This window comes from Musca vetustissima, unplaced genomic scaffold, assembly GCF_032173495.1.
Source record: "Musca vetustissima isolate MV318-11 ecotype Yass unplaced genomic scaffold, APGP_CSIRO_Mvet_v1 utg3598, whole genome shotgun sequence".
Classification (NCBI taxonomy): domain Eukaryota; kingdom Metazoa; phylum Arthropoda; class Insecta; order Diptera; family Muscidae; genus Musca; species Musca vetustissima.
The window spans coordinates 59,846-76,099 of NW_026876471.1; the positions used below are offsets into that span (position 1 = coordinate 59,846).

General features: G+C 35.5%; 2 protein-coding genes across 2 annotated transcripts in view; one reads left to right on the forward strand and one right to left on the reverse strand.

Annotated features, from left to right (window-relative positions):
- The window catches only part of LOC133321031 (HIG1 domain family member 2A, mitochondrial), a gene marked incomplete at its 3' end in the record, with an annotated part of 38,373 nt that overhangs the window by 12,760 nt on the left and 9,359 nt on the right, over positions 1-16,254 (reverse strand). The window lies entirely within an intron of this gene.
- On the forward strand, positions 991-6,073 carry LOC133321028 (mucin-5AC-like). Its single transcript, XM_061530131.1, has 4 exons — positions 991-4,366; positions 4,631-5,121; positions 5,186-5,360; positions 5,835-6,073. Exons 1-4 carry the CDS (start codon positions 1,000-1,002, stop codon positions 6,071-6,073), a joined length of 4,272 nt encoding a protein of 1,423 aa, XP_061386115.1. The 5' UTR covers positions 991-999.

Consider the following 16,254-nt stretch of genomic DNA (forward strand, 5'->3'; position numbering starts at 1 on the left):
CAATTGTTTTATTCTGTATCAGCTTACATGTTTCATAAGGCAGTTTATCTCCAAATAAACTGCAGAAAAATATAATTGTTTGCAAGAAATTTCGGAGGTAACTATCCTCGAACTCTTTCTCAACGAACGAACCAAAAAGGAATTAGGTCCTTTCACAAAATTATTTAATTTTAGGACACTATTCCTCCGAAAATTGATGTGTAATTAAATAAATAATAAAAATTTTAATAATGTTCACACATCATGTTTAGTGACAGCAACGAAGGCGGCGATAATGACGACAACTTCACTTTTATTCGTTTTCAAAACACCGATGACTTTGTAAATTAGCTTTAATTGCCAAACTTTGTAGAAATTATCTTGCTTGTGTATATGTGTGTGTTGATGGCACCAAACACAAACGTGGTGTACATACAAAGTAAAATGCTCTTCTCTCATTGCACAACAACAACAACAACAGCAAATAACAGGCAGCATACCCCATTCACAAAATTGTATTTACAGCAAAATACAAATAAGAATTTTGCACGTTCAACGAACTTTTGTTTATATATCTGTTTGTTGCTTTACTTGTCGCATTCTACACGATGACCAAATGTACTGGCGCTGTTATATTTCTAATGTAATAGCAAACCTTAATGAGAAATTTTTAAGATTACTTTGACGACATTTAAATGCTTTTTGGTCACAGGGTATTCGATTGTAGTTTTTCCTACAGGATCATGTTTCAATTTCTTATATATAAATGCAAATTGTATGGCCATATGAGTTCTAAAGAATTTCTAGAGGTATGCAATTTTACCTAGGTATTCGGTGGGAAGAATTTCTTCTAACGGTAAATTGATTTCATCCTTATATAGAATACATAACTTTCCTATGCTTTACTTTTTAAGAACATTAACATTAATGCTAATCTTTTGTACATAACCTTATAACTAATCCGAATTTCTCTTTACAGATTCTATCCCAACTATACACATTTTGTAATTGAATGTCAAGATGAGTTACAATCAAAAACCGCCTGGTCCTGGTGGCAGTGGTATGGGAGGTGGCGGTGGTAGCGGCGGCCCTCCCAATGGCCCCAATAATATGCCACAAGTAGCGAAAACATTTGCTGGCATTCAACAACAAATGCAAAATTTAGTTCATGGTCAGAATCCATTGCCACAATCTTCACAGGCTGACTTGAATGCATTTTTCCAACAGCAACGTATACAGAGTATGCTAAAGCAACAACAACAATTTTTGCAATTTCAACAACAAATGCAACAGCAGCAACAACAACATCAGCAGCACCAACAGCAACAGCACCATAACATGGGCGGTGTGGGTGGTGGTGTTCCGGTTGGTGGAGTACCAGTTGGTGGCGGTAGTGGTGGTCCGAGTTCGGGTGGCGGCGGTGAACCTTTGGCATTAACACGAACTCCCGGTGCCGCCGAGCTATTAAACAAAACCTATCAACAGCAGGCTAATGGTAATCCAGCTGCAAATCCCACATTCAATCAGCTGCAGCAGACATTGCAGGCATTGCCTACGAATTTTGTGCAGCAATTGCAGGCTTTCCAATATCAAATACAAGCTAATAAAATGCATCAGCAACAGCATGGTGGAGTGAATCCACAAGGTGGTTCCCATTTGGGGCAACAGCAAGTTATGCCACAAGGTGTACCACCGCCACCCACCACAACAGCAATGTCTCATCAACAACAGCAGCAGCAACAGAAACACCAGCAACAACAAAACGCTGCTGCATTGTCGACCGCAGCAGCTGTGCAGCAATTTCAACAGAGATATTTATCAGCCGCTGCCCAAGTGGTGGCCAACAATAACAAACTAGCTTCGGTAGCTGCGACTCCACCGCCACTAACTAACCAGATGAAGACTCCAAATATACCAACAAACACTCAAATCACACCGGTTACAGGTGCCAATATAGGTGGTAGTTTAATACCTCCACCGCCCACCACCAGCTCCTCCTCGTCGCATCAAAAGGCAGGTCCCGCTAACATGGGACCAACCACTGGCATGAATAAGCACCAAAATCCCCAAGCTCCACCTCCATCCATATCAATGACACCCTCAAAACCAACATCCACAACAGCGATGCCCAGTGCCGCACACCAACACAACAAATTCACACCACCTACAAATGTGGCGAACAAAAACACATCTGTTCCGCCTCCAGGGCATAATCAGAATTTACAAAAGCCATATGCTGGTGGCGGTGGCAGTGCATACAACAATGCCAGCAGTCCAGCTAAAACAGGTACTGCCGCAAATCCAGATACGGCTACAGGGGCTGCCCTAAAGTCGCCACAGTCAACACCAGTGCAGTTGACCAAGCAAACGCCTGCGGCAGCTAATACCGCCAATACAATGGCTAACAAAGTAGCTGGTGGCAATACCAGTACAACATTGGCTCCCCAAACAACGGCAACCGTTACCACGGCAGTGGCGTCATCACCCCAGAAAGTGACGCCTCAAACCGTAGCAACTACTGCGTCTACTACGAGTGCTATACATCCTCCAACTCCACCTCAACAGCCTACGACAAATCCTCCCAGCAGCAGTGCATTAAAAACTACGCCAGTGGCACCACCTACTCCCACAACAACAAGTGCAACGGCCCCACAATCTGCACCAGAAGTTACTGATGCGGTAAAGGCAAATATCTCCGAAAAGGAGTCACCACTAAAAGATCAGGGTGCTAATAAAAATATCGCCTCAGAAGTGCCAAAAATGTTGGCCACTTCCGAAGAACAGAAAAAAGATAACGAAAAATCGGTTGGCAATAATAAAACTGAAACTTCTTCGCCCAGCAAAGCTGCTTCTGTTGCTGAAACTAGGACTGAGACAAATGCTGAAAAGCCGGCAGTCGAAGCAAAGGCTACTGAATCGAAAACGCTGGAAGCCGTCGAGTTGAAATCGACGAAAACTGAAAGTCAAGATGTTGACTCCACAAAAAAGGATCCTTCTTCCATTAATACCACGTCGGAGCAGCCTAAAATCACAGAAAGTACAGCAAATAAGGCTGTGGCAGAACAACCTGCTAAAGAAGCTCCACCAAAAACATCAGCAACTGAAGAAAAGGAAATGGTTGCACCAAAACTCTCTATTGAGTCGAAACCTGTCGATAAGTCAGGGCATAAAAACGAAACAACAAATGATACAACAAAAGAAACTACAAAATTATCGCCAGTAGTAACTCAAACGGCGGCAGATAACAATGATGATCAAACTAAATCTAAATCCAACTCGGAAGTAGTTCTACCCGTAAGCACTGAGGCCAAGTCCACCGACAAATCAGAAACAAAGGAAAAAGTGGAAAAAGACGAAAAAGAAGTTGACAAAACAACAACTAAAGAAACAAAAGAACACCTGGCAGAGAAACAAGACCAAGAAAAATCGGTTACTCAATCAAATGCCAATGTGGAGATTAGGGAAACTAAACGTGATGTTAGGGTGTCTTCTGAAGATGTAGTGGCCACATCTAAAAACTCATCAAAGACAGAAAACAAGTCTAGTAGCTCACCAGCAAAAAGCAACACCACAACAACAACAGCAACTGACAGTGCTAGTAGCGATCCAACTACCACTAAGGAATCAACTGATAGTAGTAAAACCATTACCAGTTCTGCAGCTGTTACGAGTTCAACTTCAGCGGAAACTTCCACGCCAGTTAAAAAACAAGGTCGGGCTGCGAAGACAACAACTGCCAAAGCTAAAACCACTTCCACAGCGACCAGCAGCAGCACTTCTAACGAAAGCAAATCGGCCGAAAAGTCGACAGAAGAAAAATCATCAACTCCAGCCCGAGCAAAGCGTAAATCTAAAGCCGCCGAACCTCAAGTATCGGATTCAGCTCCATCAACGCCTAAAGACGATGATTCAGATCGTAAATCAAAACGTCATCGTCTTAAGACAATTCTGTACCAAAGTCCACTTCCTGAATTGGCCTTCATCACGAAGCTGTCGGCCAGTGAGGCCTCAAATTCACCCAAGCCTATGTCAAGTGAAGATCGCCTAATTGTCTTCTATAAAAATGAATATATGGCCGTACGCAATGCCGAGGGTACTTTCTATTTGTGTCAGACCATGCAAAATGTATACCGAACATCGCCACGTATTAGCATTCGTTGGCTGTCCGAAGATCCCAAGGATAGTAATGTATATATACCGGATTTTTATGATCACACCGATATCGAATGTGTTCTAACTACAGTCGAACTGAAACGCATCGATAAGGGACATATGCGTTTGCCGAAATCGGAACGAACGCGTATTGAGAGCATTTTGAAAAAAGCGATTGACGTGGAAAAGGGTTTAGTACCACGGCCAGAATTAACGGAAGAGAATCCAGATGGACGTAAGTAGATTTTTTAAAATTACTCCAGGACATTTCATATAGTTTTTATTAGTATGTTTATAAGGTCCAAAAAAAGATCGATTGTTTATTTTGTTACGTTGGAAATTTAGGCAAGGTTTCTCAGACTTCCTAAGTATACGTCGTATTAGTACCGGACAGTTTCAAAGGAGGTGTTAATTGTGTCTCTTCTTCATTGAAATAAATCTTTGCTCGCTGTTTAGATTTTGTGTAATAATTTTTCATTTTTTTATATTTCTTTGACAGTTGACATTTCCCTCTTTAAAGATGAATCTCAAATTGAAAAGAAATCAGCATCTTTGGTTGATGGTGAAAGCGGTGGTTATCCTTTGGGAACAACGGGCACTAGAAAATCCCGAAAAGGTGGCAATACATCAACGGCAGCCAAAACATCTGCAGCAGCTCAAACACCTACCACGAAAACAACAGGCAAAAAACGGAAGCGAAGTCTTGGTGCAACATCGTCCGCTGGTAAATCGCCAGCAAAGAAACGAAAAACTTTAACCAAACGTAAAAAGAAGAGGACAACAAATCACAGTGATGACGATGAAGATGACGAGGAAAGTTCCGATGATTATGAATCGGATACGGAATATAAACCAACACAAAAACGTACCACAGTTGCGGCGAGTGCAACCAAAGCAACGCCAAGAGCACAAAGATCACCGTTGGCTAAGGCGAGGGCTGCATCGCCCATAACACCAACAACATCTAGATCTAGAAATGTACCTCAAAAAGTAAGTAATTTTGGGAAAATTTACGAAGTATATATTTTTTATTGTTTTATTTTTTATTCAATAGACTGCATCTCCCACACCATCGCCCTCAACATCAAAGGCCACACGAGGCGAACGAGCAGCCAAAAGGAAATCCCTTACAGATGCTGGTTCTTCCGAAGAATCATCAACGCCAGCCAGCAAGAAACCAGCAACAGCAACCTCAATTAATAATACAAAATCTGCAACTAAATCCAAGAGTAAGTCGAAGAAGTAAAACCTTTGGAAACTCCAAGAGCAGGAGGTGGAGTCGTCGGCGATATAATTAGCAAGCATAATCATAATTTTTTATGTCATGTCATGGGTCTCCTCCAAACACACTCACATACATTTATATATAGTGCATATATACGTGAACATACATAGAATTGTCATTCTTTTTCGGCCAGCATATTGTTTTTTTTTTGCCTTAGAGAAACTATAGAGTGGAATTCTAAAGAACAAAAATATCAATTGGAAACTACTTTTGGAGTTACCATTCATTCATACATGCATATACATAAAAACATTTGTATTGGTGAAAATTTATTTAATTCCTCTCATACCTATTAACACCATCATTCACAAAAAACTTCGTTCACCTGCCATACATTCGATTAGCAAAAATTCCATTTTTCAATGCATTTTAATGAAATTCTCACAATTATTGTGTGTGTGTGTAATATTCTTTTCAGCAGATGAAAATGTTGCGTTGGAGGATTCAAAAACTTCAAATAAATCAAATAATAACGAGTCAACCCCAACGACAATATCGAATTCCAATAATGCATCAACATCGTCAAGCAACTCCAAAACTGCCGCCACCACCACTTCATCATCTGCCGTCAGTGGTAGTAATGGTGCAGAAGCTGCAGCTACAACCATGGCTGATAATGGTGGTAATGGTAACCGAACTTCACGAAGTCGAAAGTAAAACATTAACATATATTTATAGAGATGATATTCACCAACACAAAATGAAGAAAACAAAATACACAAATTAAATATGTAGGAATGTATGAGAAGATGAATTACTTAAACGGTAAACTCTAGTAGGTTTAGTTGATATCAAATAAGTTTTTATTTATGATTTAAATGATATTTTCTTTGTTCTCTTCATTATACGAAACAACAACAACAGGAACATAATTTATATGTAAACTTTAATAGAATTTAGTTAGATAGTAAGGCCTCAAGTTTTTCCTCTTTCGTTGCTTGTCTTATGTTTTTTTTTTTTAATTTTTCATAACGTATTTACATTTTTATTTTAACTGTAAATGCAAAAATCGTAAAAACAAAATCTGTGTAATATTTCTCATAATTTAAGGACAATGAATGCTGAAGAGAATGAACCCAATAGCTCCCCACGCCCTCCAAACTCCCTATGTATGTGTACGACATTTAAGTGCGTATTTTTTTACATGTAATTATAACTATATTTTCCATTTGATTTTTGGATATTCTTTAACAAAATAATGTAAATTTAAGCTAAATATGTTTTTTCTATTTTTTTATGTTAGAATGTGTTTTATTGTGCATTTAATGTACAAGTAATTAATATATATATTGTTTAGTGTATGAAATTTATAAGTAATATATTTGTACTATTTTAAATCCGGATTAAAATTAACAACCACAAAAAGAAGAAGGGATTATGGAAATCAAATTACATATTCGTAAAATATGTATGCAGAAAGTCACATATTTGATTTCTGTTTTGAAGATTGTGTGCACGAAATCGTTAAGTCCATCTTTATATATGTATATCGAATCTTATTGAGTTCAGAATAAAACAATTGTTTAACGTTTTTGTTTAATTACTTTTTTTGTAATAATTACTACTTTCTCGTCATTTTTTAAAATATTTTTTTTTGTAAATAAATTCCGTCATTAGTCTTTTTTGGGTTGGATAACAACAATCTTGTAATTTTATTTCCAACAAAGAATGTGTTTGATTTCCATATGTCTATATTAAAACCCGATACACTGTTTATATAAACTAGTTTTCCAAAAAGTGAAAACAAATGTATTTTTTTCTTCTCTTTCCATAAACTTTTGATTCCTTCCCACCCCTCTAAATATTTTGTTTTTTTTTACATAAAGAACAAACAAACAAAAATAAAAATTAAAAAAAATAAAAAAGAAACATCAACAAGTTTCCCCGTTTAGTTTTAAGCTTCTTAACACGTTAATTGACAGATAGCTGTAGAAATTTATATAACCACCATTGGATATGAATGGAATACAAACAAAAGAAAAAGAACAACAACAGCAATTCTCATGTATAAGTTGATAAAAAATGAAAAACAAAAATGTTTCTTCCCTACCCCTCAAATTGATTGCTGCTATTCACCACTCACAACATATAATATATGCAAGAACATGACATTTAACTTTAATCCAATAACAGATAAATTAAAATATAATCAATTTTAAGATTAATAGAATTAAATAACAAAAATATAAAACATAAACAAAAATACAAAACAAATTCAACATTAAAAATCTTTAAAATATCTTAAGATTTTTAATTAAAAACAAAGAAACAAAAAATGAAATTAACAATTTAAACATATTAAAATAAATATAATAATAAATAATAAAAACAAACAAAAAAAAAAAAACAGAAAGGTGTGTTTTAACAAAAAGTTTTCGTGTGTTTGTTGTACATTAATTGCATTTGATTTTGGCTAATAAAGATGTAAGTAATCTTATACGAATTAAACAAATAATAATTATCAATAATATAAAATAGCCCGCAGTTGGATAAAAATGTATTCCAAATGAAACTTTAACTTTTATTAAAAAAACTTTAAAATTTTCTTATACGCAACGTGAATCTGGGACTCCTTATCAATTGGAAATATACTAATATACTGGAAATATAATTAGGTTGATATAAATGAAGAAGAAACATGTGGAGAATTCTATGTCTTGGCCCATTTTCGGTACGCTAAACGTCGATGCCGAATGGGGTGTTTTCTTTTATCAGAATATAAACAACCACAGCCTTAAGGCTTAATAGGGTATATACACTTCATACATGCCTCATCGAAATAACTGTACTAGACCCTAAATGTCTATGGACCAAATTTGTTCATATGTTGTTACTTTACAGGATATTATACTCTGCACAGTCTGGTTCTGGCTCTAAACTTGGTTTTGGTTTTATATGAATTTCTATCCGGCATGGGTAATATGAAATTCAGTCGGCCAAATCACCATTCTGAGCCTAAATCACCGAATTCGTTATCGAGTTCTGTTTCGTATAGAGAAATATTTCGACCGTTGTACATTTTTCGAGCCTTCTTCAAAGCGAGGAATATGAAAATATCCGCCTCGAAGTCGTCAGCCACACTATTCACCATATGGACTGCGGAGATGAGAATGCCGTTGAATATGCAAGTCGAGGGGCATACAATTCCGACCACCAACTACCCCAAAATACTCGTGGTCACATTCGACAGCATGTTCAAATCGTCCGCGCAAACCACAACTATCTGCGATAAGCTGAAAAGTAGGAACAAGGTCCTCAAGTCGCTTGCCGGCAGCTCTTGGGGCGCAGATAAGGAAACTTTGTTGACCTCTTACAAAGCGATAGGTCGGTCTGTGGCTATGCGGTTCCAGTGTGGTCTGCGAATTCCACTGATACGCAATGGAGAAATATAAACTGCTACAACAACAACAACAAAAAATTATAAATATAGGTCCACTTTTTCTGGTAGCCTCCATATAACGGTACCTCCTAATTTTCGGTATTTTGGGGGGTTTTGATCGTATTTTTCCACCGAATTGGCTGTAATTTAGTATTTCAAGTTCTTAATAGGTACCAAATCTCTCCACATAACATTATAAATATAGGTCAATTTTTTCGGATAACCCCCATATAAGGGTACCCCTAATTTTCGGTATTTTGGGGTTCTTGAGCGCGTTTTTCAACCGAATACGCTGAAATTTGGTACATTGGGTTCTTAATAGGTTCCAAATCTCTCCACAAAAAATTATGAATATAGGTCAATTTTTTCGGATAGCCCCCATATAAGGATACCCCCAATTTTCGATATTTTGGTGTTCTTGAGCGCGTTTTTCAACCGAATTTGCTGCAATTTGGTATTTTGTAGTCGTATATGGTAACAAATCTCCATACCAAAAATTAACGTAAGGTTCGATAATGAACTATAGCCGCATTTAAACCTAGCCCCTTTGTGGAGGTTCAAGAAGGAGTGGACCGATATTCACCATCTTTGAATTTGAACTAGGTTTGGAAGAAATAATAAGATGTGCAAAGTCTGGATGAAGTCTTAATTTTCTGAAACGGGTTTGGTCCAAAGAAACCAATATTTCGATGAGGCACATTTTCACCGTGTTAAAGTGCATACATCCTCATTCGCCATAAGGCTGAGGGTATAATTATCCATTAAAAATTTCTGAAATTTGTATTCTAATTTACATTATGGATTACATAATGCGTTTTTAAAAATGTCGGTATTGGTCCACTTTTTGGTATGTTCCCTATATTTTCATTTCTATTACCTGTCAGTAAGCGAGGTAAATAACCAAGCGAGGTAAATAACCAAATAAGAAATATGGTACTCGAGAGTGTGAATGATGCTCGGGGCCACTTGAGGTCATCGGTAGAAGAAATTGTGGCGAAGGAGATGGATAAAGTGTATTCTGTAATAGATCGTCTAAATGATAATGTCAATAGATTATCCATAAATCCGAAATCACCCTACAGCATAGAAGTACCGTAACACCTCCCGTTTTTAGTTCAGGTAGCCAAAGTATAAAAGTAGAACGTTTTGGGTTGAACTCTTTGGGAAAACCAAATAGTTTATCGGTGGAAGACTTCGTATACTGATTGGAATAATTCCAACAACATTATAGGTTAGTTTGGGAAGGCATTCTAAATGAGTTCCACATTCTACAATCTGTTCCTGCATACGAATAGTTCTGGCTCCAACAGAGATCCAATAACAAACGGTTGGGAATCATTAAAACATGGTTTAAACGAAAGGTTCAAGACGAGGCGGACGACTTTTGAAGCAATGCGGGATTTATTAGAAAGAAAGCATCGATGCATTATTTCACGATGTTAATCTGATGAGGGCCAAATTAGAGAATCCCGTCACAGACTATAAGATGATTTCTTTGGTCAAAAAGAATCTAAGGAAGAACCTATCAAGCATTGGGTATTCTATGCCCGTATAATCGCTAGAGCAATTAAGAGAAGTGTGCCTGGAAATTGAAGGCCCCATTTTCGACGTGACACGCTGTGCAAGAAGAAGACATATATAATACCAAACAGTTGACCATGAAGAAATTGTAGAAATGTCAGCTTTACATCAAATTGTCTGCTGAAATTTCCAAATAGTAGGGCATGGGTTTAGGGAATGTCCTTTGTCCCAAAGAATATTATTTTGTTTTTGTTCTTCCTCACGGGAAACGTGAGGAAGAACATGGAACAATCGTTCCTCCGACCAAACCCACTGTGATGAACCATTAACTGAATTAGTCAGATTAGATTAATACCAATAATTATTCTCAGATCCGTCGATATCTTCCACTTGAGGTCAGTGGAAGATAATGAAAATGGAAGATCTGAAAGTTTTCAAGAACCATAACCAGCCGATAATTGTGCCCATGATTTTGAAAGTGGTATAAGTCATATTTTTTTTGTTTCGAGATATTTAGAGTTTTGCATTTTAAAGGATTAAAAAATATTCTTCCATTATGGATTATGATTTTTTGACATTAAAGTAGTCCCAACAAAAAAGAATTTATTATGATTGTGAAATTTATTGTCATTTTTAAAAGAAAATGTGGTTTTGAAAGGTTTAAATGACTTGTACCACTTTCAAAATTAACTGCATGACTTTATAAATGACTTATACCAAAAATGAAACAATTTTTTTAGTAATTAACGTTTTATGCAAACTCATTTCATTGTGACAAAGTAAATTATTCATTAGTATTTAGAGAAATAAAGTGTTTGTGAAAAATTGGTGGAATATAGGGTAGTAGATCCATCATATCTTTACGTTTTTCTTTTGTTATTGGTCTTATATATATATATATATATATATTTCTTCTTATATGGGGCATTTTTTAGAAATCTGATCCATTGTATTTTTAACCAAGGCACAGCTTATTCATTGATGTTTTTCTTTCTATTATTCGTTGATTCTTTTATTTGTTTTGTAGAAATAAAATCTTTTTGATCCATTTGTACTACCGAAAATGGGTTTCTCATCTTACATGATTCTATTAAATTATAATAATGCTCAGAGACGTATAAATAATTAGATTTTTTAATTTCAGTTTCTATCAAACCAAAATCTCAATCATTTGGCAAGAAAGAATGGCCGGATACCATAAATTTATGATCAATTGTTTCAACATTATTATCAGATGACTGAACAATTTTTAACCATATTAAATGTTAAATTGTAAATTTTGTCCTGAGCAGGCATCACTGTAAGCTTTTGAGTGGTAATGTCCCGAATATGCTTTAAGATGCAAGACGCAACTTCCTGTGATCCTCTTGAGGCGATTGATTCACCCCAAACATACATTTTAGCATTTCCATTGTGGAAATTATGAAACCCTAAATTGTATATACTTAGATACTTTCGACCTGAAGTGTGACGTAATCTCGTGTAATGGCTCTCACATGCTGGAAAACTCTGAATATGATCTAGTACTACTTGAAGTTTTTCTTCATCAGTTTTTCTAGATGAACTAGCCATTTTGCCACGACCATCCATTCCAGGTGTTTCAGAATTTAAAGCACGGTTTAATCTTCCGTTAGATATTTTTAAAGTATTTTGTTTTTGCAAAATAGTCAGGCTTTTTTAAAGTATCCAAAAAATTTTTTGTTTCATATTCCTCTCCACTATTTCTGTTAATGTTTCTTATATTTTGTGCATAATTCTGTGGTTTGCGTGTTCTCTTTCTTGATTTCATTTTACGCTCTTCCATTTGTATGGTTTCTGCATCTAATTCATCAGAAGACGATATCATTCTTATTCCTTTCCTTTTCTTGGGAGCACTACTTACATTTATTCGCCGTAAAATGTCTACAATTAACTTGAAATCTGAAGACATGACAAAACTACTTTGTGAACACACTGACTTATACCACTATCAAAACCAACAATATTTGTATTTCACTTAACAACTAAAAAATAAATGCATTTTAATGACTTAGTTTGCATGGCATGCTGCTACTTTCTTCAGATTATATTATTTTATTAAGATTTGACAAGTAAAAGCTGATAAAGTAGATTTTTAAAACTTTTGACTTATACCACTTTCAAAATCATGGGCACAATTCCGAAGCAACAAATGTAGAAATAAGCATATGAAGAATAAAATGAGAATAATGAAAATGAGTCAAAGGCAAACAAAAAATAGGGAACTATAGAAAGTAATTTCTGAAGCCGTCATCCGATGCAAATCAAAAAAATATCCTAGATCATATGCCACTATCAAAATCGAAGGCAAAGAGATAAAAGGTCTCCTAGATTCAGGAGCCCCAGTATCGATAGCAGAGAAATAGTTGAGGAATTAAACCTACGGTTAACCCATAAGACACAAACGTTAGTACTGCGTCAGGGAAAACACGCCAAATAATGGGAAAAGTTATCGTAGATTATAAGGAAAAATTGGCACTGATGAATTTTTATTTATGTCCGGATCTCGAACAAGATCTTTATTTAGGTAATGACTGTTGGAAATTATTCAATATTGCTCCTGAAATATTCTCCATCGAAGAAATTAACTTGGACCTACAAAAGCAAATTCATGGGAACTCTAGCAATGAAAATATAAATATGCACAACGAACAACGAAATAGGCTAGATGAAATCATAAATAAATTTCCAACATTTGAAAAAATGGACTAGGTTGCACGAAACCTGAAAAATACAGTTGTGAGAAAGCCGAACAAAAATCGCTTCTGCCTCGATGAGAGGACAAAAGTAATCCGCGCCCTTAAAATGTCGTGTACAACTTCGAGTAAAAACAATTCTATAACGACCGCGGTGATCCGCGTAAACTACATTACGATGCCGAAGTACTCGATTTCGATTGCAGTGATTTGGCCCCTGGTTCGTCTCGTTAGCTGCTGCTATGTATCCACCCTGTACTACTGAATTGCTTCATTAACTGTTTGGATGTCGTGACGTGCACAAAGGATTTTCGTCTTCTCATGTAAGTGGTCTATTGAAGTCACAAGATACACCTCTTTGCAGTACTCTGGCAGGATTGAATGTTTATACCAAATTGTGGATGCCACGATTGCTCAACTGCGTCTATTTATATATAGATCTTATACATAGTTTGCTCGATGATTAGCATTTAATTTTTCATAAATTTCAGATTGGTATGTGTATGGCTTGTTTTAATTTAGTTCAAATATCTATAACTTCACGCTAGAGGCTAACGAATTTTACCCTTAATTAGAAATCGGAATAGTGGACCAGTATATTCAAAGGTAGCAGCATCTCCGCTGCCCATGTGGTAAAAAATGTGTATGTTATTGGCGGATATTTTCATATTTCTCATATGGAAAAACTCTGCAATGTTCATGAGGCAGATGTCATGAATTTTTTGGCCCTGACGCCAAATCTGTAATATTCATCTTAGCAGGAAATCTGTCTATTTTTCAATGTGTAAAGGTCATCTCTACTTTTCTGCATCTCAAATTAATTACATACTTTTAGCGCGATAAAACCGCTTACCTTCATTCTAATACAAAATTGGAAATAAAATAAAACAATCAATTATCGATCTACATTCTACTATTCGATATTTATTTGTTTTTTTTTATTATTTTACATAAATACATATATAGGTTTTTTGTGCATATATGCGTGTGTATACGACACGTACGTACGAGTATATCATTATCATCTTTACTATTATTTTGTATGTATATATTTTTAGTTATATGAATTTGTATATTGTATCAATGTCGTTTATATTTAAACAAATGCCAATATTTTGCGGGGTTTCCTTAAAATGTTTACTTGTAATTTTTTTTTAATTTTTTTTAATATATTTTTGTAATATCGTTGGAAATAAAATTATACGAATAATTATATATTTTATTTTTGTTGTTGTTGTTAAATAGTTTGTATAATACATTTTTGATTTTGAAAGGCATGGAATTGTGGCGGAATGATATGACATTTTGGAATTAGGCTGGGATATATTTCCGGTTATTTTTTTTTATTTTTGCACAACAAATATTTACAAGTATATTAATATTTTTAAATTAAAAAAAACATATTGTTAAGAAAAGTAAATGAAATGAATAATGCATTTTTTGCTGATATATGAATTTATTTCGTTTTCAAAAAATTGAAATGAAACCATAAAGCTGGTGTAATAATATTTGTAACAATTCTAACAATTAACATATATCTTCATTTGTTTCAAAAATGTAACAATCAGTGCCAATAAAGCATAATAAATCGTGTAGCATTAATATACGAGTATGTGTGTACTTAGGTATTTATATGGATTGGGTAATTAATGTGAATTATACATATTTTTTCAATTTCAATTATATACGGGAATTGAAATTTTCCGGAAATTTAAGAGCAACAACATTTGGAATAATAATAGGAATAATAGGAATCAAAATCGGCGCAGAAAAGGTAGCATTCAGTTGCCTTCGAACCAAACTAGTCTGACCATATCTCGAAGGATGTTTCTGTTTCTTACTAAAGCTCTAAAAATAACGACAAAAATCGGCGATTATCGTTAAAAGGGAACTATTTCGAATTGTGGTTTTATGTGACCCATGGCGTAATCGCGTTGATCTGAACATCTTAACATCGTAATATGTCTTCGAAGCTTAAAATAATTTCGATTCAATTTCTTATTTTTATACCCACACTGTGGTACAGAGTATTATGTCTTTGTGCATATGTTTGTAACAAGCAAAAATAATCGAGATAGACCCATGGTTCCTTTTGAGAATATGCATAGAATCACATTCTGAGTCGAGTCCGTCCGTATGTCTGTCCATGCTAAATTGTAAACAAAGTACAGGTCGCATTTATGATCCGAATTGGATGAAATTTGGCACCGCTCATTTGTTTGGCCAAGGACAAACCCTATTGCAATTGGGGAAAAATCGGTTCAGATTTAGATATAGCTCCCATATAAATTTTCGTCCGATTTAATGTAAATGGTGTACCAAAGTCCCTATATATCTTTAGATTTGCACGAAATTTGGCACAGCGTAATGAATAAGGTCTAGAATGATGTATGCAAAGTTTCCCAAAAATCGGTTTTAGGTAAATAGTCCACTAAAGTCCCTATATATCCTTCGATTTGCACGAGATGTGGCACAGAGTAATGAATAAGGTCTAGAATGATGTGTGTTAAGTTTCGTGAACATCGGTTCAGATTTAGATATAGCTCTCATATATATCTTCGTCCGATTTAAGGTAAATTGTGCACCAAAGTCCTTATATATCTTTCGATTTGGACGAAATTAGACATAGCGTACTGAATTAAGTCTAGAATGATGTGTGCAAAGCTTCGTGAAAATCGGTTCAGATTTAGGTATAGCTCCCATATATATCTTCGTCTGATTTAATGCAAATTGTGTACCAAAGTCCCTATATATCTTTCTATTTGCACTAAATTTGTCATAGCGTACTGAATTAAGTCCGGAATGATGTTTGCAAAGTTTCGTGAAAATCAGTTCAGAGTTAGATATAGCTCCCATATATATTTTCATCCGATTTCAGGTAATTGGTGCATTGAAGTCCCTATATATCTTACGATTTGCACAAATTTTGGCATAGAGTACTGAATTACGTCGAGAATGATGTTGCTAAGCTTCGTGAAAAGATCCATAGCTAGGTCGATTGACAGAACGTATTGAAGTAATATAAATTAGTCTCTTGGTAGTTTCCCTGAAATCGGTTCAGATATAGATAAATAAAAAACGCGACGTATGTTAGGATATATATGTACAATATACCCAAAGTGGTGAAGGGTGTCATATAGTCGGCCCAGTCCGACTTTACTACTTTTCTTACTGATTTACACTCAATCCGTTCAGAGGTGTTTAAAGTCATGCTGCGTTTGGCA

What these genes read in the sequence shown, in the direction of transcription:
- LOC133321028 (XM_061530131.1), top strand. Translation starts at nt 1,000, where the DNA reads ATGAGTTACAATCAAAAACCGCCTGGTCCTGGTGGCAGTGGTATGGGA. An exon ending in CTAGAAATGTACCTCAAAAA is followed by an intron (nt 5,122 to 5,185) that starts GTAAGTAATTTT and finishes TTTATTCAATAG; the next exon opens with ACTGCATCTCCCACACCATC. An exon ending in ATCTGCAACTAAATCCAAGA is followed by an intron (nt 5,361 to 5,834) that starts GTAAGTCGAAGA and finishes TATTCTTTTCAG; the next exon opens with CAGATGAAAATGTTGCGTTG.